The 24,885-nt window shown below is 47.1% G+C and overlaps 1 protein-coding gene across 1 annotated transcript; it reads left to right on the forward strand.

The window, feature by feature from the left end:
- The first annotated feature begins 21,003 nt into the window (after nucleotides 1-21,003).
- LOC148512094 (uncharacterized) lies at nucleotides 21,004-24,066 on the forward strand. Its single transcript, XM_088482158.1, has 5 exons — nucleotides 21,004-21,165; nucleotides 21,379-21,450; nucleotides 21,845-21,999; nucleotides 22,129-22,168; nucleotides 23,857-24,066. Exons 1-5 carry the CDS (start codon nucleotides 21,004-21,006, stop codon nucleotides 24,064-24,066), a joined length of 639 nt encoding a protein of 212 aa, XP_088338284.1.
- The last annotated feature ends 819 nt before the right edge of the window (nucleotides 24,067-24,885 follow it).

The raw sequence follows: 24,885 nt of genomic DNA on the forward strand, positions 1-24,885 counted from the left end.
TCGTAGAGCCCTTTGGTTAAGATCCTGGAAAGCAGGTACCGTATCCAAGAAGGCTCTGAAATCCTTACCTTTTTATGGAAACATAGTTTTTGGAGCAGAAATGGATAAGATAGTGGCTACTCTGGCAGCCTCAAAATCTGCAGGTCTGGCATCAACAGCTACATAAAAGTCTAGGCGATCTTCTTTTCGGTCCTTTCGCCCTCCGGGAAGAGCAAAAGGACAGTCTTCCTCCAGACTGTCTAGTTCTCACAGGACTACTAAGCAGCAAACTAAGCGATCCTGGCTGGTCAGATGTCCAGCCTCTAAGCCGGACGACAAACTCTCCGCCTGATGGGGTGGGCCTCCTCCTGGGGGATCCCAGGGTGGGAGGCCTACTTCTTCAATTTGCAGACTATTGGCATCAAACAACAACAGGTGCCTGGGTCCAAGAAGTGGTCTCTCAGGGGTATGCTCTCACTTTCCGGAGGCATCCCCCCCAGAAGTTTTTTTTTTACAACTCCCTCATCAGATTCTATCAAGGCCTTGGCCCTCCAGGAGGCCATTTACTCCCTACTGCGGACAGGGGTGAAAATCATGGTTCCTGTGGTTCAACATGGAAGGGATTATTACTCCAATCTAATGGGTTTCATCGCCCTATTCTAAATCTGAAAACCCTCAACAAGTTTATCTGTGTATCCAAGTTCCATATGAGGACTCTTCAGTCAATTATTTTGCAATGGAACCTGGGGATTTTATGGCTTCCCTGGACATTCAGGATGCATATCTGCATGTGCTTATCACGCCATCGCACAAACAGTTTCTACAGTTTGCTGTCCTACAACAACATTACCAATTTCAGGCACTGCCCTTTGGTCTATGAACGGCCCATTGGGTCTGCACCAAAATAATGGCGGTTAAGATGGCCTACCTCAGGCATCAGGGACTCAGAATACTCCCATACCTGGAAGACCTTCTGATATTGGCACAGTCTCCAGCTGTTCTGCAACACCATCTCCAACTGAATATTGCCTGCCTACAGACAATTGGATCAATTGGAAGAAATCCTATCTTTCTCCAATACAGCAGATGGTACTTCTGGGGGCACTTCTGGATTATCAGGCACAAAGGGTATTTCTGCCAGAGGACAAGATTTCGTCTCTCATATTGCGAGCACGCAAATTGCTACCCAAGCGAAGGGTATCTATTCTATCAGTGATGCAGGTTCTGGGGTCAATGGTGTCCACCTTCAATATGGTGGAATATGCTCAGTTCCATTCCAGGCCTCTGCAACAATTGATTCTTTCCTGGTGGAATGGGCAGTATCATCTAATATGGTCCCAAATGATCCTTCTCACTCCGGAGGTTTGTCTCTCTCTCTTGCTACAAAAGGCTCATCTGGAAAAGGGTTGTCCATTTTGGATTCCAAATTGGGTGCTCCTTACCACGGACGCCAGTCTACGCGGATGTGGGGTGGTGACAGGTCAGCATACCTTTCAGGAAAGATGGACAAATCAGGAAAGTCACCTGCCCATAAACATCCTGGAGCTGCGCGCAGTATACAAAGCACTCATCCTGGCACAGGACCTACTCCAAGGAAGGCCAGTCCAGATCCAGTCCGACAACGTGACCACATTAGCCTATCTCAATCGTAAGGGAGGCACGCGAAGTTATGCAGCCATGAGGGAAGTGACAAACATTCTGATCTGGACAGAATGTCATCTTCCGGCTGTCTTGGCAATATTCATCCCGGGAGTCCTCAACAGGAAAGCAGACTTCCTAAGCTGTCAGGACATACACACCACAGAGAGGGCTCTCCATCTGGGGTTTTTTCAACTTCTGGTAAACAAATGGGGCCTACCAGACGTGGACCTCATGGCCTCACGTCACAAACCACAAGGTTCCAAGGTATGCGTCCAGGAACAGAGACCCCTCAGCCGCCTTCGTGGATGCACTGGCAGTGAAGTAGGACTTCAAGCTGGCATATGTCTTTCCTCCGATTTCCCTCCTCCCATGGGTCCTCAGGAAATTCAAGCAGGAAGGCTGCACAGTAATACTAAAACAAAAGAAAAACAGCGCTAGTGGATTTAGCACTCTAAATGCAATATACCTATATAAAACTACTTGAATTAAAAATAAAATAAAGAATGTGGCTTGGTTTTACAATAAAATATATATTTTTTATTCAAATTTAGTTTTATATAGGTATATTGCATTTAGAGTGCTGAATCCACTAGCGCTGTTTTCCTTTTGTTTTTGTATACTGTCTATATTGAGGAGACTAACACCCCCCTCTTAAACAGCTGCTGGATAGACGTGCGCCTTAGATAATATCTTCTATTATTGTTGGCACAGTAATACTGGTAACTCCAGCTTGGCCCAGAAGCCATTGGTTCACCGACATATGGAATCTATCCATAGACACTCTGTTTCCTCTTCCTCTATAGCCGGATCTGTTAGCGCAGTGTCACTGCCTGCATCCGAACCTACCTAGTCTGTCTTTGACGGCGTGCCTCTTGAGTCTTCCGTCTTAAGAGCCAAAGGTTTCTCCAGCTCTGTGATTCAAACGATGCTTAGGGCACAAAATCCTTCCTTTGCCCGCATCTACTATGGAGTTTGGCATTCTTTTGGTCAATGGTGTTCCCATACAAAGTATGACCCCAAGGTTTTTAGGGTTTCCAGGGTACTTATTTTTCTTGTTCCAGCTTTTCAGTCTTTAGACCTTTCTGTAGGTGAAGCCTCCTGGATGTGGTTCGTGCTCTCCGTATCTATGTGAATTGTACAAATTCTTTTAGAAAATCAGACGCTCTTTTTGTGTTATATGGTTTTAAAAAATGAGACTGGCCAGCTAATAAACTGGCTCAATGGTTGCTTATGACTATGCCTCAGGTTTACATACAGGCTGATCTCCCTGTTCCAAACACGGCGACAGCACATTCTACCCGGTCTGTGGGACCATCGTGGGAGTTTTGTCATGGTGCCACAATTGTGCAAGGTCGCCACTTGGTCTTCTGTCCACACTTTTCTTAGGTTCTACGCCTTTGACACTTTTGCCTCTCGGATGCTTCCTTTGGGCAGCGGGTTCTCCTTTCTGCTCAGCAGCGTCCCCACTCTTACAGGAGCTGCTTTATGACATCCCCATGGTATCCCTGTGGATCCCCTATGGACCCTGAAGAAGAAAATAAGATTTATGGTAGACTCACCTTTAACTCTTTTTCTATAGGGTCTACAGGGCACCCACTCTGACGCACCTGGCTGCATTGGGTAATTTTTCTTTTGGTCACGGATTCTCTCATCTTGTGTGAAAGTGTTTCTGGTGTACATTGTTCTTCCTTCTCTTCTTTCCTTCTCCTGCCTTGAGGCTTGTTTACAAAACTGAGTGCCTGTGGCCGGAGATGGGGTATATGTGGAGGAGGACCTGAGGCATCCTGGGAGCTGAAAACTTGACTGTTTGGTGCCTGGACCACTCCAACCACATTTTCCCGATGGTATCCCTGTGGACCCTATGGACTTCGAAGAAAAAGAGTTAACAAAGGTAAGTCTACCATAACTCTTATGATCTTCTCTCCGGAACAGAGAGACATTCTCATTCATAGACATGCCTCTGGTTGACAAATGTATCAATTTTATATATATTTACCCTTTTTCTGTGAATATTCTAAGCATAAATCTCAGGGGAGACTCATTTTAGACCCCTTGCTGGGTTATGGCTGTTAGTCACTTTTTTCCACTCCTTAACAGATGTGTATATCTACATGGATATATTCACTATCCCTCCCCTGAATGGGATCACTAATACTTATAACTGTATAGGTAATACTCCCGCAATCCATAGAAGTGACATACTGAACTAAAATAGCTCAGTGGGGTAAGTCTCTAAGGGAAGCTCATGCGGTGTGAGGGTTGGCGTTGCTCCCTCGCTGCACTGAGGTCGTAGGTTTACTTCCCACTACAGCCCTAACTGTGTGCAGTTCCTATATACTCCCTGGGTTTGCAGAGAGAACCAGGTCCTAATTCACCTTCAGAACATTTTCAGAAAAGTTAGCCAAGGTCAGGCCTAGTTTGATTTCTATTGGGATCATTATATACAAACTTGGCGGGACAAGTTCCTATTGTCCACCATTATTCCTGACTAAGGTCTCTGGTTAAGGGTCTAGGGTTGGATATGTTGTAAGAGTACAGAGTTAAAAAAGATATAGTCTATAGCTTATGCTGTGCTTCTGAGACTCTGATTTTTCTTAGCAATTACGCACTTCACCATACTAAAGCTGGCCACACACTAGACCAACTTACATCCAACCTGCCAACTTGTTGATTGGTTGGAATGAAAATCTAGTAACGGATGGGAGTAACTGATGATCAGCAATTTGCTCCTAAATGCAAGAAAACAGATAAAAATGGTCATTCAGACAAATTTGTTAAATGTTTGATCTAAACTATTTGTTCAAACAACATGTTTCGTCCATTTTACGGCGTTTGGGAGCAAATTGCTGATTGTCATTTGCTTTCATTCCTTACCAGATTTTCATTCCAACCAATCAACTAGTTGGCTGGTTGGACAGATAATCTTTAGATGTGTGGCCAGCTTTAGTGTTAGTATAACGATGTTACGGTATGTTTGTCGTGGGTGTGAGATAGTGTTTGGTTGTACTGAAACCATTTATCTCTCTATCTTTCTGTTTGGTTGTACTGAAACCATTTATCTCTCTATCTTTCTTAGTACATAGATTGGTTAATAACAGGCCACTTGTTGTGTACTGTATATGTATATTCTGTACATATGCATCCCCAATAGAGCACTTTCAGGGTTACTGGACTCCTGACCCAAATCCTTAGTCTAGCACTGTGAGACGGTGAGTCATAGAGTGTGGTCCCTTTGCATGTCCATAAATGTCTCCAATAATAACTATGCTATTTTCTACAGCATATTCTAAGGCAACAGCTCCAGTCTGACGTCCAAAGAGTAGAGCATAGGGTCTCAGGCCACCTACGGACCTCTTCATGCCTGAGGGTGCTGACAGCTGCAACGCTGATCAAGTCAGTGAATTTCTACAAAGCGACCAGGCTTCTCCTGGACGCTCACAGGTAAGCGGATTTGCCCACCAATGCCTAGGCGGATGCTCCAGATAACATAGTCCTGATATGGCACCCTACTGGCTGTCCAGGCAGTCATCTACCCCTATAGAGTACCCTTCTCGTCAGTTAGCTCTAATCCTTTAGGGTTTTACTAGCTTGGGGGTCCGTAGTGCCACCGTGGCCGCTATTCCTACCTCCCGGAACAATATGTTCTGCTTTACACTGGTATTTTTGTATCTCTACGAGCATAACCAGTGAGGATGTCACTGTTAGGTGTAAGGGTGGTTGCAAAGGCTTAGTCAGCCAGGTTGGAGTCACTGCTTTCTTTTAGGGGTATTACTCCTCAACCTTGGAGGTTTTCTCTATCAGACATTGTAATTTAAATTCTTCTTCTCTGCCAAAGGGTAGAGCGGTAGCTCTCTCTTCTGAGCGTGAGGTAAGTTCACAGTATGGTTTCAAATGTGAGGATACATGGTTCTCTCAATCACCCAGACATTGAGCAGATGAAACCAAAGTGATGGTTTATTTTTCCACAGCACACAGAAATAGATATTCTATAAGGACAAGAGGTAAATACAGTGAACAGACAATTTGCAGGTAGCAGTCCAGAACAGTCTCAGCAGCGTATAAAGTCCCAGAACAATTCCGCGAAATAGCTAGAGATTCACAGTCCCAACGGAGAAGCTATTACCCAATCCATACAGCGGTAATAGCGTATTCATCCACCCCAGCATTTCCAGGATACGACCCAGTCAAAACTATCACCGATCACACAGCAGTTAATAGCGTATGAGTCCACCCAAGCGTTTCCAGGATCCCACACAGTAGAAACTATCATAGATCACACAGCAGTGAATAGCATAAAAGTCCACCCAATCGTTTCCAGTATCCCCCACAGTAGAAACTATCACAGATCACACAGCAGTGATAGAGTATCCGTCCAAACAGAATTTCCAAATGTATAGGACTGGCGATGCGTTCCACTAAGCACCTTGGCAGAAAGTCCCATCTTAGCCAAGGTCAGTGACTAACATGTGGAGCTGCCTTCGGTGACTTCTTTTGAAAGCTTCCAATTTCCCATGCTCCTTGTGACCACCCAGGGGAGTAGCACCGTTCCCTGATTGGTGTGGGTTTCTTATCTCCTACCTCCCCCAGATATTACTTCCCTGACGAACACCTGCTGGGTTCTGCGGCAGACTGGACTGCCACGCAGGAGGACTTGCTTAGTTTTTTCTGTGCTGTATCTGTTAATACTCTGCATAACACCAAGACAGCATGTCTTCTACTACATGGTCTTGTTTCTCAGTCCACTCTTTGGTTCCCTCCTGAAAAAAAAAGATAAAAAAAATAAGAGGCCGTTTATCTCCATCTTGTATCCAATAATCCAGGCTAGTGTTTTCCAGGCAGTCTTGGCCTTTCTAGACGCAGTCTTATATAGTATAACTTCACAAATTTCCTCCTGGTGTTCTACCCCCTCTGTGTACGGTGCTTGCCTATTGGTAGTTCTTGCAGATGGCCGTGACCATTGCCTAGTTGATTAGCTCTTCTTCTCAAACAGTCGTTGGGTCCTCGCACTGCCAGTGCTGCTGTTGCATCCGTGATTCTGTAGTGCTAGAGTATCACGTTTTTTTTTTTTTGACACTGTGTTTTGGGCTAGGAACCATTATCAAATCAGTGGCGTAACTAGGGTATTTGGAGCGGAGGGCAAATAAAAAAATGGAGGCCCCCCCCGCGCACCCAATTAGGTGCGCGCCGAAACAGTGGGTGTGGTCACATGGCACAAGTCGCGTGGCCACTGGAAAATGAGGGCATGGCAACATGACACTCCACCGTGTCTCGTCACTCTGTGAACATTCCTTTCTATCATATATGCACCTTAATGCCCCAAATAGTAGTGCCTCCAGTAATGCACCCTTATACAATGCCCCCAGTAGTACCACTTGTGCAATGCCCCTTATACAGTGCCGCTAGTAGTGGTCCCACTATGCATTGCCCCCAGTAGTGGTCCTCCCTATGCAGTGCTCCCAGTAGTGCCCCATACAGTGCCCCCAGTAGTGGTCCCCCCTATGCAGTGCCCTTATATTGTAGTAGTCCCCTTTATGCAGTGCCCCTAATATAGTGCCCCCAGTAGCAGTCCCCCCTATGCAGTGCCCCTAGTAGTAGTCATCCCTATGCAGTGCCCCCAGTAGTACTCAACCCCCTCCTTCCCCCCCAGCAATGCCAGTGCCTGCAACCGTCTCCGTCCGCTCTTCCAACCTGCCGGGTCGGACCATTAAGCACTATGGGAGAGACTTCATGACATCTCTCCCATCACCCACTGCGGGAGCCGGAAGTTGGAGCTCATGAGTGAGCTCCTGCCCGGCTCGGGCAGTGGGCGCAGCAGTCAATGACCTCCCTCCCCCCTTCATGTATACTCTGTTTTCTCTTTAGATTGAATAGATCTTCACCTTTTTTGCTAGGGCCTCTATGGCGAGGAACATCTCTGAGTATATATATTTGTGTGTGTATATATATATATATATATATATATATAAATATATTCTGTATGTGGATATATTGTTAATATAACTTGATGCCCGGCAGTATTGGGATTCCATTGTCAGCTGCTGCATCTTCCCTCTCTTCGGATAGGGTTAGGTTCTCGAGCTTGTTCGCATGTTGCTTCCCTTCTCCTTTGGATTCTTGTTGGTGCTCTCTGCTACTAAGGCTCAGGGCTGGTCTGTTTCGGATATAAGTCCAGTGTTCTGGCGGGTTCTCGTCCTCCATGGTCGACTAAGTTGACTTTTCCCTAGTTCTATTAGTGTCACGCTGGATGTTAGTGAATTTCTCAGAGCTTGCCAGGAAAGAAGTTCTGATTTTCTCCAGCTCTTGTTTTACATTTTGTCCAACCGTCAGTTTCTCAGCGCTTCCCACATGGGAGGTCGGCTTTGGGATGTCCCCATTGTCTATGCTCTAGTGTCCCTTAGTGGATGAAGGAGAAAATAGGATTTTGGTATTTACCAAAATAATCCCCTTCTCCTATTCCACAGGGGACACTGGACGCCCTCCCACCAGCTTCCTGCCTTCTTGTTTATAGTAATTTTCTAGTTATATTGCAGTTTGTCTGCAATATGCTGTGGTGTGACTGCATTTGTTCAGTCGGGCTTGTTCTGTTCTGTTGTTTTCTCCTTCTCTTCCTCTTCCTGTTTGTCTCCTCTCAGGCTGATGGGGCATAGAGGGGGAGGAGCCAGTCACACCTCTAAATATTTAAATTGCCAGGCTCTACTCTACCACCGTCTGTACCCCACTGTCCCCTCTGGAATTGGAGAAATGGATTTATCGGTAAAGGTGCCTACACACATAGCGATGTGCTCACGATTCGACATAGTGTACGATTTCCCTTCAAACTCCCCCGGCATCTTCCCGGCAGTTCTGCTCACGATTTGGCACACGATTTGGTGTATGTACAAACGATCCATCGTGCATCCTTTCTTTTTTTTCAGTGCATCGTGTCTCAGATTGTCAGATCTGCCCTACAGCACAGCAGATCTGAAGATGCAATGTGCGACCAGCGTGGACACGCATCCGCATCGTGATCGTGAGTGGGGACTCACAATTAGGACATATTTACATGATTTGTCGTCATGATTAGTCGAAATCGTGCAAATCGTGTAAAACATCGTTATGTGTGTAGGCACCTTAAGTACCAAAATCCTATTTTTACTGTAACTGCGAGCTCTTATCTGGAGCTTCAAAATTGTACTGGAACGTCAGCCTCAGCAGTCACACCCAAACTGAACTAGTGTAAAATTAACTATTGTTCCAACAACAATGAGCTTGAGGCCCTTAAATCAGTGACATTTCAAACCAGTTTGAATAAATCTAACATCTGTGCAGGTTAGGACAATACATTGTCAGCAAAGTGGCTTAACTGTTAGGTCTGTAATGTGAAGACCACAATCCCCTCATAATAGACCTGATAATGACCCAGCCACAGTAACGTTCCTGTGTGCGTCTATTGGCAGTCGCCCATCTGCAAACTTATGTAAATGGCGCTACCATGGAAACTTGTACCAGTCCTATGGCAGGTGCAGTTACTCCATCCATGTATGGCCTCCTGTGTGAGTCTCTGTGTATGCAGCCGCTTTTACAGACACACCCGCGACAACTCCATAGCATGCCCATAAGATGGACCATCTCCGTACGTACGCTGAACCACCGCCCAGAAATGGCCATCATTTCTCCAAGACATTTCTGATACTGTGCGACTTGAGATCGACTGCGCCTTTGTGTGTACATGTGCAGGAGGGAGCTCACATAGCACCTGACACGCCACATGTGCAGGAAGGAGCTCACATAGCACCTGATACGCCACATGTGCAGGATGGATCTCACATAGCACCTGACATGCCACATGTGCAGGAGGGAGCTCACATAGCACCTGACACGCCACATGTGCAGGAAGGAGCTCACATAGCACCTGACACGCCACATGTGCATGAAGGAGCTCACATAGCACCTGATACGCCACATGTGCAGGAGGGAGCTCACATAGCACCTGATACGCCACATGTGCAGGAGGGAGCTCACATACTGTAGCACCTGACACGCCACATGTGCAGGAGGGAGCTCACATAGCACCTGACACGCCACATGTGCAGGAAGGAGCTCACATAGCACCTGATACGCCACATGTGCAGGATGGATCTCACATAGCACCTGACACGCCACATGTGCAGGAGGGAGCTCACATAGCACCTGACATGCCACATGTGCAGGAGGGAGCTCTGATAGCAGCTGGCACGCCACATGTGCAGGAGGGAGCTCACATAGCACCTGATACGCCACATGTGCAGGAGGGATCTCACATAGCACCTGACAAGCCACATGTGCAGGAGGGATCTCACATAGCACCTGGCACGCCACATGTGCAGGAGGGAGCTCTGATAGCACCTGGCATGCTACATGTGCAGGAGGGAGCTCACATAGCACCTGACATGCCACATGTGCAGGAGGGAGCTCACATAGCACCTGATACGCCACATGTGCAGGATGGATGTCACATAGCACCTGACACGCCACATGTGCAGGAGGGATCTCACATAGCACCTGACACGCCACATGTGCAGGGGGGAGCTCACATAGCACCTGACACGCCACATGTGCAGGAGGGAGCTCACATAGCACCTGACACGCCACATGTGCAGGAGGGAGCTCACATAGCACCTGATACGCCACATGTGCAGGAGGGATCTCACATAGCACCTGACATGCCACATGTGCAGGAGGGATCTCACATAGCACCTGACACACCACATGTGCAGGAGGGATCTCACATAGCACCTGACACGCCACATGTGCAGGAGGGAGCTCACATAGCACCTGATACGCCACATGTGCAGGAGGGAGCTCACATGCTGTAGCACCTGACACGCCACATGTGCAGGAGGGAGCTCACATAGCACCTGACACGCCACATGTGCAGGAGGGAGCTCACATAGCACCTGACACGCCACATGTGCAGGAGGGAGCTCACATAGCACCTGATACGCCACATGTGCAGGATGGATCTCACATAGCACCTGACATGCCACATGTGCAGGAGGGAGCTCACATAGCACCTGACATGCCACATGTGCAGGAGAGAGCTCACATAGCACCTGATACGCCACATGTGCAGGATGGATCTCACATAGCATCTGACACGCCACATGTGCAGGAAGGAGCTCACATACTGTAGCACCTGACACGCCACATGTGCAGGAGGGATCTCACATAGCACCTGATACGCCACATGTGCAGGAAGGAGCTCACATAGCACCTGATACGCCACATGTGCAGGATGGATCTCACATAGCACCTGACATGCCACATGTGCAGGAAGGAGCTCACATAGCACCTGATACGCCACATGTGCAGGATGGATCTCACATAGCACCTGACACGCCACATGTGCAGGAGGGAGCTCACATACTGTAGCACCTGACACGCCACATGTGCAGGAGGGATCTCACATAGCACCTGGCACGCCACATGTGCAGGAGGGAGCTCACATAGCACCTGATACGCCACATGTGCAGGAGTGAGCTCGCATACTGTAGCACCTGACATGCCACATGTGCAGGAGGGAGCTCACATAGCACCTGACACGCCACATGTGCAGGAGTGAGCTCGCATAGCACCTGACATGCCACATGTGCAGGAGGGAGCTCACATAGCACCTGATACGCCACATGTGCAGGATGGATCTCACATAGCACCTGACATGCCACATGTGCAGGAAGGAGCTCACATAGCACCTGATACGCCACATGTGCAGGATGGATCTCACATAGCACCTGACATGCCACATGTGCAGGAAGGAGCTCACATAGCACCTGATACGCCACATGTGCAGGATGGATCTCACATAGCACCTGACACGCCACATGTGCAGGAGGGAGCTCACATACTGTAGCACCTGACACGCCACATGTGCAGGAGGGATCTCACATAGCACCTGGCACGCCACATGTGCAGGAGGGAGCTCACATAGCACCTGATACGCCACATGTGCAGGAGGGAGCTCACATACTGTAGCACCTGACATGCCACATGTGCAGGAGGGAGCTCACATAGCACCTGACACGCCACATGTGCAGGAGGGAGCTCACATAGCACCTGATACGCCACATGTGCAGGATGGATCTCACATAGCACCTGATACGCCACATGTGCAGGAGGGAGCTCACATACTGTAGCACCTGACATGCCACATGTGCAGGAGGGAGCTCACATAGCACCTGACACGCCACATGTGCAGGAGGGAGCTCACATAGCACCTGATACGCCACATGTGCAGGAGGGATCTCACATAGCACCTGACACGCCACATGTGCAGGAGGGAGCTCACATAGCACCTGACACGCCACATGTGCAGGAGTGAGCTCGCATAGCACCTGACATGCCACATGTGCAGGAGGGAGCTCACATAGCACCTGATACGCCACATGTGCAGGATGGATCTCACATAGCACCTGATACGCCACATGTGCAGGAAGGAGCTCACATAGCACCTGATACGCCACATGTGCAGGATGGATCTCACATAGCACCTGACACGCCACATGTGCAGGAGGGAGCTCACATACTGTAGCACCTGACACGCCACATGTGCAGGAGGGATCTCACATAGCACCTGGCACGCCACATGTGCAGGAGGGAGCTCACATAGCACCTGATACGCCACATGTGCAGGAGTGAGCTCGCATAGCACCTGACATGCCACATGTGCAGGAGGGAGCTCACATAGCACCTGACACGCCACATGTGCAGGAGTGAGCTCGCATAGCACCTGACATGCCACATGTGCAGGAGGGAGCTCACATAGCACCTGATACGCCACATGTGCAGGATGGATCTCACATAGCACCTGACACGCCACATGTGCAGGAGGGAGCTCACATACTGTAGCACCTGACACGCCACATGTGCAGGAGGGAGCTCACATAGCACCTGAGACGCCACATGTGCAGGAGGGAGCTCACATAGCACCTGACACACCACATGTGCAGGAGGGAGCTCACATAGCACCTGAGACGCCACATGTGCAGGAGAGAGCTCCGATAGCACATGTGCAGGAGGGATCTCACATAGCACCTGACACGCCACATGTGCAGGAGGCAGTTTACATAGCACCTGACACGCGACATGTGCAGGAGGGAGCTCAAATAGCACCTGACACGCAATTGCAAAAGGTCAATATGCTACATCATCTTTCATCCAAATTGAAATTTTGATTTTAAGATTTGCCCGGTGTTTCTGAAACCAACTACAAGTCCGTTTCTTTTTACTCCCTCTGTAACTTCACTTCTTTATCAACTTATGCCAGGAGTGGGGCTACAGACACATGTTAAGTGATGCTCTTATGTATGTAGACCTGTTCCCCAACATATATCCGATCATGTAACTTACACCCCTCCCACCAAATTATACACCTATGCTGTGCTGGCCAGGTCCCACTCATTGACATTACTCAGGAACACATCCATCACCAGTGGCGTAACTAGGGTATTTGTAGCCCAGGGCAAATTTGAAAAGGGAGCCCCCCCCACACACCGATATGTGCGCGCGTGAAAAAAAATGGGCGTGGTCACTTAAAAATGGGGCGTGTCAGCATGACACACCCCTTTATTTTCATGCTGAACATTCCTATCCATATGCACCTTAACCCCAGTAGTACCCCTTATACAGTACCCCCAGTATGCAGTTGTGGTCCCTCTTATGCAGGCCCATAGTAGTGCCCCGTATACAGTATCCCCAGTAGTGGTCCCCCTTATACAGCCCCCAATTAGTTCCCCTTACTCAGTGCCCCCAGTAGTGGTCCCCCCAAATTCAGTGCCCTATGTAGTGTTCCCCCTTATGCAGTGCCCCAGTAGCAGTCCCCACAATGCAGTGCACCCAGTAGTGGTATCCCCTTATGCAGTGCCCTTTATATAGTGCCCCCAGTAGTAGTCCCCCCCTATGCAGTGCCCTTTATATAGTGCCCCCAGCAGTAGTCCCCCCCCCCATGCAGTTTTCCCAGTAGTGGTCCCCCCTTATCTAGTGCCCCCTGCAGTGGTCCCCGCAGTGCTCCTAGCAGTAAGCCCCTTATATAGTGCCCCCAGCAGTAGTCCCCCCCCCCTCCCATGCAGTGCCCCCAGTAGTGGTCCCCCTGATGCAGGCCCCCAGTAGTGACTCCCCCTATCCAGTGGTCCCTGTAGTGGTCCTTCCTGTTATTGCCCCCAGTTGTGGTCCCCCCAGTGCAGTGCCCCTAGTAGTAGGCCCCTTTTATAATGCCCCCAGTAGTAGTTCCCCCCCCAAGTAGTGGTCCCCAGTTGAGGTTCCCCCTCCCGATGAAGTGCCCCCTGTAATAGTCCCCCCCAATAGAGGTCCTCCCAATAATGGTGCCCCCAGTAATAGCCCCCCGCAGTAGAGGTCCTCCCAATAATGGTGCCCCCAGTAGTAGCCACCCCCCCCGTTGTGCCCCCACCCCAGTAGAGGTCCCCCCAGTGGTAGCCACCCCCCTCTCCCGTTGTGCCCCCACTAGTGCTGACAGGTTTTTTTAATAAAAAATATAAAAACATACTTCCCTGAATCCACGCTGCTGCTCTGGACCGCGACACCTCTCCCGCCGCCCGCCAGTCCTCCCGGGCTGGTGCGCTCAGCATAATGGGAGAGACGTCATGATGTCATGATGTCTGTTCCATTACCCACTGCAGGAGCCGGACGGAAGTCCGGCTCTTGCAGTGGGTGCTGCAGCAGTCAATGAGAGTCTATCTGACTATCTGACGCGCTGGCGGCGATGCGTGTGTTATGCACAGCCTGAGCCCGCCTCCTGGTGCTATTGGGCAAGCGCTCAGGGGGAGGGAACGGGCTCAGGTGTGCAGCACAGGACCGGCGCTGGAAGCCTAGTGCCGGTCCTGTGTAAATGTGTAGCGCTGACCGCACTCACTGCGGTCGGCGCTACACTTGTGGCTAACTAGGGCGGGTCGGACCGTGGTGGGGTCCCACGGCGCCTAGGGCACGCACCCTGCTCGCCCTGCCCTAGTTACGCCACTGTCCATCACTCACAATGATACACCTGAAATACATCAATATACCTTGGCAATAGGCACCACACACCCACATAGGGGTATATCCAAATAGCCGCAGGGTTTTACCCATGGGTAATTGTCAGGCAAAAGTCTCGTGATGCGGGGAATAGCTAATGAATTAAATAGCTTTTTCTCCGCGTCATTAGAACAGAATTGCCGCGCGAGAACACACTGATTCCGCAGTTCTCATGCAAGGACAAATAGTGCAGCCTCACGCGGATTTTACCTTGCACCTACATGAGGTGAGAGGTAAACTCCGAAAGGGGGGACTCGCACGCGGGGACTCTGCATGAAGGGGCATTACTGGGGGCTCTGCATAAAGGGCCATTATTGGGGGCTCTGCATAAGACGCTCTGGTAAACCCCGCGGCTAATTGGATATGCCCGATAGTATGTGAGTGAGTGATTACTTTGTGCTTATCCCACTGCAGCAGGCAACCCTTATCCTCACTGGCAGGCAACCCTCAGACATGAGCTGCCCACATAACCCAAGAGTGCTGCTCAGTGACGGTTCTAGGTGCGGGCTAACAGGGCCGTCGCCCAGAGTGCCGACACCTAAAGGGCGCCACTGAGTCCCGCCCCCCCCGAAAAAAAAACCTAGGAGGAAAAAAAATAAAAATACGCTGTTCCCAAACCCCACCACCCCCCGCGCCTGCCGCCGCTGCATTTGCCGGGCGCCTGCTGATATTTGTTATCAGCAGGCACCCGGCTCCCTCCCTGCAGTGGCAGCTGGCAGAGAGAGTACTATGGGAGGGACGTCATGATGTCATGACGTTTCTCCCATAGATCCGAGGAGCCGCGGTCGGACCGGACGGCAGCGGCAGCGGAAGCAGGAGCGGGGCTAAAGGTAAGTATTGTGTTTTTTTTTTCATTCGGAAGCACTGGGGGCACGATTATAGGGGCATTACTACTGGGGGACGACTATAGGGGGCATTACTACTAGTGGGCACAACTACAGGGGGCATTACTAATGGGGGCACTTCTACTGGGGACTTTACTACAGTGGGCACTACTAATGGGGGCAGTACTACTGGGGAGCATTACTAATGGGGGCACTACAATAGGGGGCATTACTTATGGGGGGATTACTACTGGGGAGCATTACTAATGGGGGATTACTACTTGGGAGCACTACTAATGGGGGCTCTACTACTGGGGGCACTACTATAGGGGGGATTACTACTGGGGAGCATTACTAATGGGGGCACTACTATAGAGGGCATTACTACTGGGGAGCATTACTAATGAGGGCACTACTATAGGGGGCATTACTAATGGGGCCATTGTTTAAGGGGCACCACTGCTGTGGCCATTGTATAAGGGGCACTACTACTGTGGGCATTGTATTAGGGTAATGTCTAAATCCCCTTCACCGAGAAGACCCTGATGTCATCAGCCAGTGTCCAGCGGCATTCCCTGCCATCCAAGTGGGCATAGAGGGGGAATATAACCATGTGGCTAGCGCAGCGAGCCACCGTGGCGAGCGCAGCACAAAGTTGTGTAAGTGGGGACAAAGTGCTTTTGTAGCTGGCTGTCATGGGCAGAAACTGCGCTTCCGCCCTCACTCACATCACTTCCAGGTCCCTAGCACGAAGGGGAAATACAGCCAACCATTGTATTAGGGGCACTACTACTGTGGGCCTTGTGTATAAGGTACACTAATTTTGGCATTATGCAAAAGGGGCACCACTTTGTTTCATAATATAAGGTAATTACTGTGTGTGGCACAATGTATTATACAGGGCATTACTGCATGTGGCATAATGTGTTATACAGGTTATTACTGCATATAGCATAATGTGTTATACAGGTTATTACTGTGTGTGGCATGATGTGTTATAAAGGGCATTACTGCGTGTGGTATAATGTGTTATACAGGGCATTACTGCGTGTGGTATAATGTGTTATAAAGGGCATTACTGCGTGTGGCATAGTGTGTTATAAAGGGCATTACTGCGTGTGGCATAGTGTGCTATAAAGGGCATTACTGCATGTGGCATAATGTGTTATAAAGGGCATTACTGCGTGTGGCATAATGTGTTATAAAGGCCATTACAGCGTGTGGCATAATGTGTTATACAGGGCATTACTGCATGTGGTATAATGTGTTATACAGGGCATTACTGCGTGTGTCATAATGTGTTATAAAGGCAATTACTGCATGTGGCATAATGTGTTATACAGGGCATTACTGCGTGTGGCATAATGTGTTATACTGGGCATTACTGCATGTGGCATAATGTGTTATGAAGGGCATTACTGCATGTGGTATAATGTGTTATAAAGGCCATTACTGCGTGTGGCATAATGTTATGTAATTTAGTTACATAACATTAAATACAGTTATTTCTTTTTTTTGGGGGGGGAGGGGCGCAACTGGGAACTTTCGCCCTGAGCTCCACAATGTCTGGTGCTGGTGCTGCTCTAGAAACTAGTGGATCATTTACAAAGTCTGATTCTTGTCCCACACATCTCACCTTCTATGTGTCTGGTGGTTCCCATCCATGTCACCAGTTCCTAACTCCTTCCAACGTGGGCGGACTTCTGACATATGATGCGAAGAGGAAGGGTAGATCAGAGGAGTGCCCTTCTGCCCCCCTCCTCTATTCATAAAAATTGAAAGGGGTTAAAAATAAAAGAATTCAGGTTGATGGATAAAGTATAAGAGCTAACAGGCTGGACCCAATTGTCTGGTGGCCACATATGGTCTACGAGTCATACATTCCTGCCTTATCCTGTTCTTGTCCACTGCCTCAGAACATCAATTCCTATCTGCCACTATGAAAAATGTTTTTTTTTTTAATTCACACTGCTGTGCTCTACACCAGCATGCGGCCCAAATAAACAATTTCTGCGGCCCAGAGTGTTGGTTCACATATATATAATATGTGGCCCGCAACCCTGCCACGATCGGAGCACAGCTCCGTTCGGGCAGTACAGGCTGGCAACAGTGGTCTCTGAAGCAATCAGAAGCCTCTGATCGCTTCAGAGGCCAGCGTTCCCAGTGATGCAGCGTGCGGCTGACGTCATGATGTCACCCGCGACAAGCGGAGCCTGAGCCTGCCGCTCTGGATCTAATTAGATCTAGTCAGTGGCAGGTGATGCAGCATGTGGGTGACATCATGACGTCACCCGCATCGCCCGTGCTGAGCGGAGCCTGCACCTGCCGCTCTGGATCTAATACGATCCAGTCAGCGGCAGTGTCTAAGCGAGACGGCGAGGATTGGAGTGCTGCCCAGCGGCCGTCATGAAGAAAGGTAAGTACTGCACAGACAGGTGAGTTGGGCATGTTCTATACTGGGAGGGGGCACAACACAAGGGCATTACTGGGGGCACAAAATAAGGGGCATTACTGGGGGCTCTGCATAAAGGGACATTATTGGGGGCACAACTTAAGGGGCATTACTGCGGGCTCTACATAAGAGGCATTACTGGGGGCACTACTAAGGGCATTACTGAGGGCTCTGCATAAAAGGGCATTACTGGGGGCACAACTTAATGGGAATTATTGGGGGCTCTGCATAAGAGGCATTACTGGGGGCACTACTAAGGGCATTACTGGGGGCTCAGCATAAGGGGCATTACTGGGGACTCTACATAAAGGGGCATTACTGGGGGCTCTGCATATAGGGGAATTACTGGGGGCTCTTCATAAAGGGGCATTACTGGGGGCTCTGCATATAGGGGCATTACTGGGGGCTCTTCATAAAGGGGCATTACTGAGGGCTCTGCATAAAGGGGCACTACTAAGGGCATTACTGGGGACTCTGCATAATGGGGCATTACTGGGAGCTCTTCATAAGGGGCATTACTGGGGGCACAACATAAGGAGCATTACTGAGGGCTCTGCATAAGGGGCACTACTAAGGACATTACTGGGGGCACTGCATACTGGGCACTGCATAAGGGGCATTGCATAATGGGCACAAATTCAGGGGGCATTGCAAAAGGGGCTGTAATACAGGGTAGAATTGCATAAGGGGCACTACTACAGGGGGCAACTGCATTGGTTTTATTAATAATAAACCTTTCAAAATTGCATACAAGACTTTTTTTTTGTTGCGGCCCACACACTCATAGACCTTGAGTTTGACATGCCTGCTCTACACAATCCTGGTTGTTCTAGGGTTTCTATAGAAAAATCTTACATTTATTAAGCTGCGGTTTTGACTGCCGTTTACTCTCTGACGTCGATGCCCACCGGTTTTGATGGCCCTATCCCTCCAAAACCCCACAAAGAGAATCCATTGAGTGAGTAATAAATAGAAAAACATGGGTGTGTGGGAGAATGATTATTTACAAAAAAAATACTTTTACTGCCGTTTATATATACCTTCATTAATTTAATGTTCTTTATACAGGTGGACTACAGATGCCAGAGGGCCCTTAATATCTGGATATGATGGCACTTGTGGTTCTTGAAGTGCCATCATGCCCTGCTAAGCACCTGTAAGAACAATATGAATTATAAATAGTCATTATGATTACATCCACACCCAAAGCCTTGGAGAAGAGTCCTGGGCTTTCAGTACTTTAGTTCTTAGGGAGGGGGGAACCCATTTTTTGGGCATCCCCACTTTCCTAGGGGTTTCAACCCTGATCCGACCAATCTGGGTCTAGATGTCACTTTGGATGGGTGACCCCATGCTGCGTGTCCCTGCTATAGTGTTGCTAGTTCTGGGTGGTTCAGCCTAGTGCTGGTCATTAAAAGAATACCTAATTTTCAATACCAGTCTGGGCTAAGAAGCCTGGGGCTGGTTATCATAACAAAGTCTGCACAGATCACAGTGATCTGTGCAGTGCTTGACACAAACCTGGGTGCCTTTGCAGTCAGCTTTGCAGCAGGTTCTAAAGCCGCTGCATAGTAAATGCGAGGTTTCTATACTTCTATTGTAATAACCATTGATGGTGAGCTGATATTCAATTTTGTTTAATATGTTTTGTCTTTAGCAAATCAGCGGATTACAAAACCGCCGGAAATCCCCTGCAAAACCCCAAACTTACGCTTACAAAGTGTACCCCTTAGTCTTCTGGAACATGGAGCTAAACACTGTAATGACTGTTAAAGACAATAGCAGTAATCACTGTTTGTTTCTCAGTTGGGCCTTATGAGTCTTGAGGGGAGATGTATCAAACCTTCCAGAAAGATAAAGTGGAGAAGTTGACCATAGGAACCAATCAGTTTCTAGATATCATTTATTTTGCACAGACTATAAAATGACAGATGCGTACTGGTTGCTATAGACAACTCTCTACTTTATCTCTTGAAAGTTTGATACATCTCCTTCTTAAACTAAAAACTCCAAACCTTTACTTCATCTACTATTTGGGTTGGTCACAGCAGTCAGTTGAGATTCATAAGAAGCACTAGAAATCTTCAATACAGAAGAATCAAATATCTTAAAACTGATTACTCAATCATATACCGTGGGATCACTCCACTGTCCACATAAGAAGCCCATGCAATCAGGAACCATTGCTTCCAGGTTACACTACAGTTGGCACTAAAGCTGGGCATACACCAGACCAACTTTCCTCCAACCAACTATTTCGTCTGGTGTATGGCCAGCTTAAATTAGCTATCCAGTATTAGCAGGAACATGGAGGGGAGAATATATGTACAAATCAGCAAAAACATATTTAAAGGCTTTGGTCTCAGACAGAGGCCGTCCTTACACAGCATGTACATTCACAACGTTCTGATGATTTACTTTGTACAGGCAGTAGTGGTTATGTAATAATGTTCCTCTTACATCATCTCCACAGCAGGATGGAAAGGAAAAAAAGTTCTGTAGAGGTTCTCAGCAGGTTCAGTTTGCATTCTCTTATCACAGACCTATAAGAGATCTGTGTTCCTGTGTGACAGGGGAATCCTCGCTATGTGCAGGACTTTGACCTGTAACAAGAGAAAGGTGCTTCTTGTGTGACAGTACAAAGTATATAACGTATCCTTCTCACCTGTATCGTTAGGAAAGTGAAAGTTACATAGAAGTTCCCAGTGGCTGTTGTCACCTCTGTCACTTGTGTTCTGGAAGAAAGAGAAGTGACCTGAAAACTAAGAAATGTCACTGTTAGAGTAAGATCTATAAAGGTGCACACATGGGAGGACTGGACACAGAGCGGAGACCAGCACCAGAGAGACACAGTATAGACCTGCAGGTGAGGATCTCCTACTGTGTGTATATATAGGATACTGGGAATGTAATGTATTTATAATAAAAATAAAGAGTATAATGTTGTGTGCATATAATACATATTGATTGTATTTGTAATAGGAATGCAGTACACATGTAATTGCATCCATAATGTAACGTTTAGTAACATCTATATGAATTATATTTCCTTCTTCTTGTGCAGGAATGGACATTACTATCAGAATTCTGGCAATTACATTGCTGTACTATACCTTCCTGTGGGACACTGCAACAGGACACCCGCTGCAGACACACTGTCATATATCCAGACATAGATCTATACATCCCAGCACTATGTCACAGGTGAAAGCGCTGCAGACCCTACATGTGAGTACAGATTGCAGAGGGGTCAGTGGGTGTTAGTGGATGCTGGGATCTGTGCATCAGTGGGAGATTATAATGAAACTGAGGCTGTATAGCAGAGATAACTGGAAAGGGGGAAACCTAAGGAATGTTCTGATAAATAGACCACATATGACAATATGTACATGAGGACATGTAGCACAACCTCCACTAATTATTGTGTCTCTGTTTCCAAAGGAAAGGAAAGAAAAGAAAATGAAATGTAACCCTGGGCTCTGTCTGAAGAAGTTCCCAAACTGTGATTTACAGGTATTACCCCAAACCTTATACTTCACACTATTATTCCCTGATCTGTCATTCATCTCCTACCTTTTATAAATGGTGTTTTATTATAATCTGTTATATGGAAATAAATGCTATTAACGCAATCAGGGGAAATTGCTGTGAAATGTATACATTTCCCTTAAATCCTTTTATTTTTATGGAAATACACTTTGAAAAAATCAGAAACTGAAACTGTGCATGTTGTTACCAGAACCGTATAGTTTTATTATAGTATAAATTCATCTGACTTCATTCCTCTCTATCTGGCTTGTTAGGTCTCTAGTGTTACTTTCTCACATCTCCACCATCCATCAGTCTGCTCTCATAATACTGGGAGATTCTCTGTCACTGTACAGTGTACTCACCTCTCTCCTCTTAGGGGAATGAAAGACTGACGCTCACACAGCTCAGGGTGTCACTGGCTGTAAATGTCCTGGAAAATATGACCATGACCAGACTGGTGAGAGAAAATCTGGAAACGTTCTCCATTCTCCAGATCTGTGTAAGTTCCAGCATTGTAACATCTGAGAAGGTGTCTGGGTGTATACAGAAAACTAAATCACTCTAACAAGTATATCCTCATCACTGGGGGTAATGCTCCCTCACACGGCTCATTTTAGGTTTTTCTTTTTTCAGGAGGTGGTGAAATCCCCGGAGATGGAGCGAGGTGTGTGTGCAGCATTTGAACAAGTACACAGAGAGGGTAAGTTTATATGGGACAAATAATGTCATGGGCTGAGGTAGAGAGAGTAGGGATGGACATTGGAAGCCCACCATCAAATGGTGGCTGAGTTTCTACCATCAAAACTTCCAATGTGATGGTAACCATTGTATCAAAAGAATATGATAAAATAGCCATTGTGTTGGTTTACACATGTGCACGAAAATATGTTTGCCCATGCGCAATAGTGACCTGTGTCTGTTCTTGTTAAACAGCTGAATTCAGCTGTATTTTAGCATCGGTTGGCCATCGCTTCCACACCATTAGATGAAGGCTGCCATTGGAAGGCCACCTTTGAATGGTGAAAACATTATCATTGGAAGAGAAACATTGAGCATTGATGCACATCCCTAAGAGAAAGAGAGCTAAGTTATACAGCAGAGAAGCGTTTGCATGGAGAAAACTGCAGCAATCTTAAATCTGTTCTATGACAACAAGGTGGCATAGCTTTTCAGTGGAAGATCCTAGCACAGAGTGTCCGTAATCACCATGGCCCCCAGCACATTTTATAGATGTACCTGCTGACACACTCACATTGAGTTTAGCTGTCATGTTGTGTTCATGGCATCACATGTGGGACAGTCTTAAAAGTAGAGTGTTCAGAATAAATGCAAGCTGCTTGCTGTGGTGCTGTGGCTGCATGCATGTTACAGTTGGTGGAGCTTACCTTCCTGCTTAAGTGTACATAGTGGATACATGTGTCCAGATTGTAGGTCTCTGGTGAGCAAGTGATCTTTGTAAGCACATGCAGAGTGGGGGTGGTGTAAGTGTGCCCAGTAGAGGGAGGTGTGTGCGCCCAGTAAGCAAATATATGTGTGTGGTTAGGGGAGGGGGGGGGGATAGATTTGCCTAAACCTATGAAAAATAGAGGATATGTAAGTGTGCACAACAGGAGGAGGAGTGTATGCCAAGCAGGCACATATATGAACCAGGGTGGTTTAAGTTATGTGGGGGCCCCTACTAATAAAATTGTCAATATGATATATTGGTGATGTTATTAAAAATATAATGTGTAAATATTCCTAGCACCAAAAATGTGTAAAACACACTGTAGTGCCCCCAGTTCACATTATGCCACAAAGAAACCTCAGATCACATTTGCCACAGTGCCTCCAATGCCAGTGATGCCCTGTTGTTAATCTGGAACGGATATGGGGGTAATTTTGGTGTGGTTGCATATAGACTAAATTTGGCACTGGAAAGGGGAGGGGTCAGGTATGGAAATGGGAGCAGTCAGAACTTAGAGGGTAGAGGAGAAAAGTCTAGATCTGCCTTTTTCATTTGTTAGCATGGCTGCCGAACCACCCTGGGGCCATGTTTGATTCTGACCAAAGCTCCATCTGTGTGGAGTTTCTGCACTCCATAGCCAAAATTAGTTTTTTTGGTTCATGTTCATAGTCAAAAGTTTGCTGTAGAATGGGTTGCACTTAAGATCCGAGTGGCTTTTAAGATGGCACTGCTATAGGATGCACCTTTCCGGCAAGTCAGTATGTCAAATTTCAGCCCTGCTAGAGCCGGTTAACTGTAAGTGCTGTAATTGTTAAGTGGGATTGACTAGGAACATACATTTGGCATCAAGCACACAATAGATCTAATCATTGACCTCTTAGATTGAGAAATTATGTTGACCATTGATTTCACTAAATTCCAACAAATTATGTTTTATATAGGTGTCTGCAGAATGTCTACAGGAAGATGTCCTTCTAAACCTTGTCTGGATCTTAGATGAGGACCTGCATTTCCTGATTCATGGGAAGTCACAAGAAAAGAGGTCACATAGAAAGGACCCTCAACTCCAGCCAAAAAGAACTATTGCAAAGAAACACAGAGGAAAGGGGAAACATAAGAAAAACACACTAAAAGCCAACTCTCGTTCATAATACCAGATCCATATTCCCCCACTGTACTAATGTGACGCCACTCTCAAAGTGTCAAGACGAAGAGTCCCCAATTGTCTTTCATATTTACTAAACCAAAAATTTAGATAAATATACATATATTGTTTATTTTATATATTTTGTTAATATTATTTAATTATTTATAATGATTTATGACAGAAGCTACCTGGTAGAACCAGGAGAGGACACACTGTTTTGTTACATACTTTTCATTTAATTGTTTAATTATTTTGCTCTATATTGTGCTTTATTTATTAATATGTATTAAAATCTTACAATTATTGTATTACTTCATTTTGTTTGTGTAAAATTCTTTCAAAGCATGATAAGGAGAAGAGAGAGAACGAGATGTGTATCTCCTCCTGACCGGAGCAGCTCAGGATGAATTCTTGTGTTTAATAGAAATGGAAAAGAGCAGTTTTCTGTGTAATCAGAAGAATTAGTTATTAATTGAAGTTGTCTCATATGTGATCATTGGTCTAACTTAAGAATACTTTGGTCCAATGGGCTGGGTTGAATAATTAAGAGTCTCTGCTGCCCATCATAGATAAGTACAGGAAACCTAATTCGAATTTTAAAGTTTTCACTTCTGGTTGGGTAGTCATGACCTTGTAGTGAAAAGACAGGGTTGGCGATTCATGCCTATTGTTTTACAAAGTTTTTATGCTGGGTGTTCTGGAGCATGCGAGATGGTGAGAAATGCATGTGAGGTCATTGTCACACAGCTGGGAGTATTAATGGATTTGGTGTTATCAGCCAGTATTAGTGCAACCAGAAACACGGGTGCAGAGTCTAATGCTC

Source organism: Taudactylus pleione, unplaced genomic scaffold (assembly GCF_031769625.1).
Source record: "Taudactylus pleione unplaced genomic scaffold, aTauple2 ptg000282l, whole genome shotgun sequence".
NCBI classification, from domain to species: domain Eukaryota; kingdom Metazoa; phylum Chordata; class Amphibia; order Anura; family Myobatrachidae; genus Taudactylus; species Taudactylus pleione.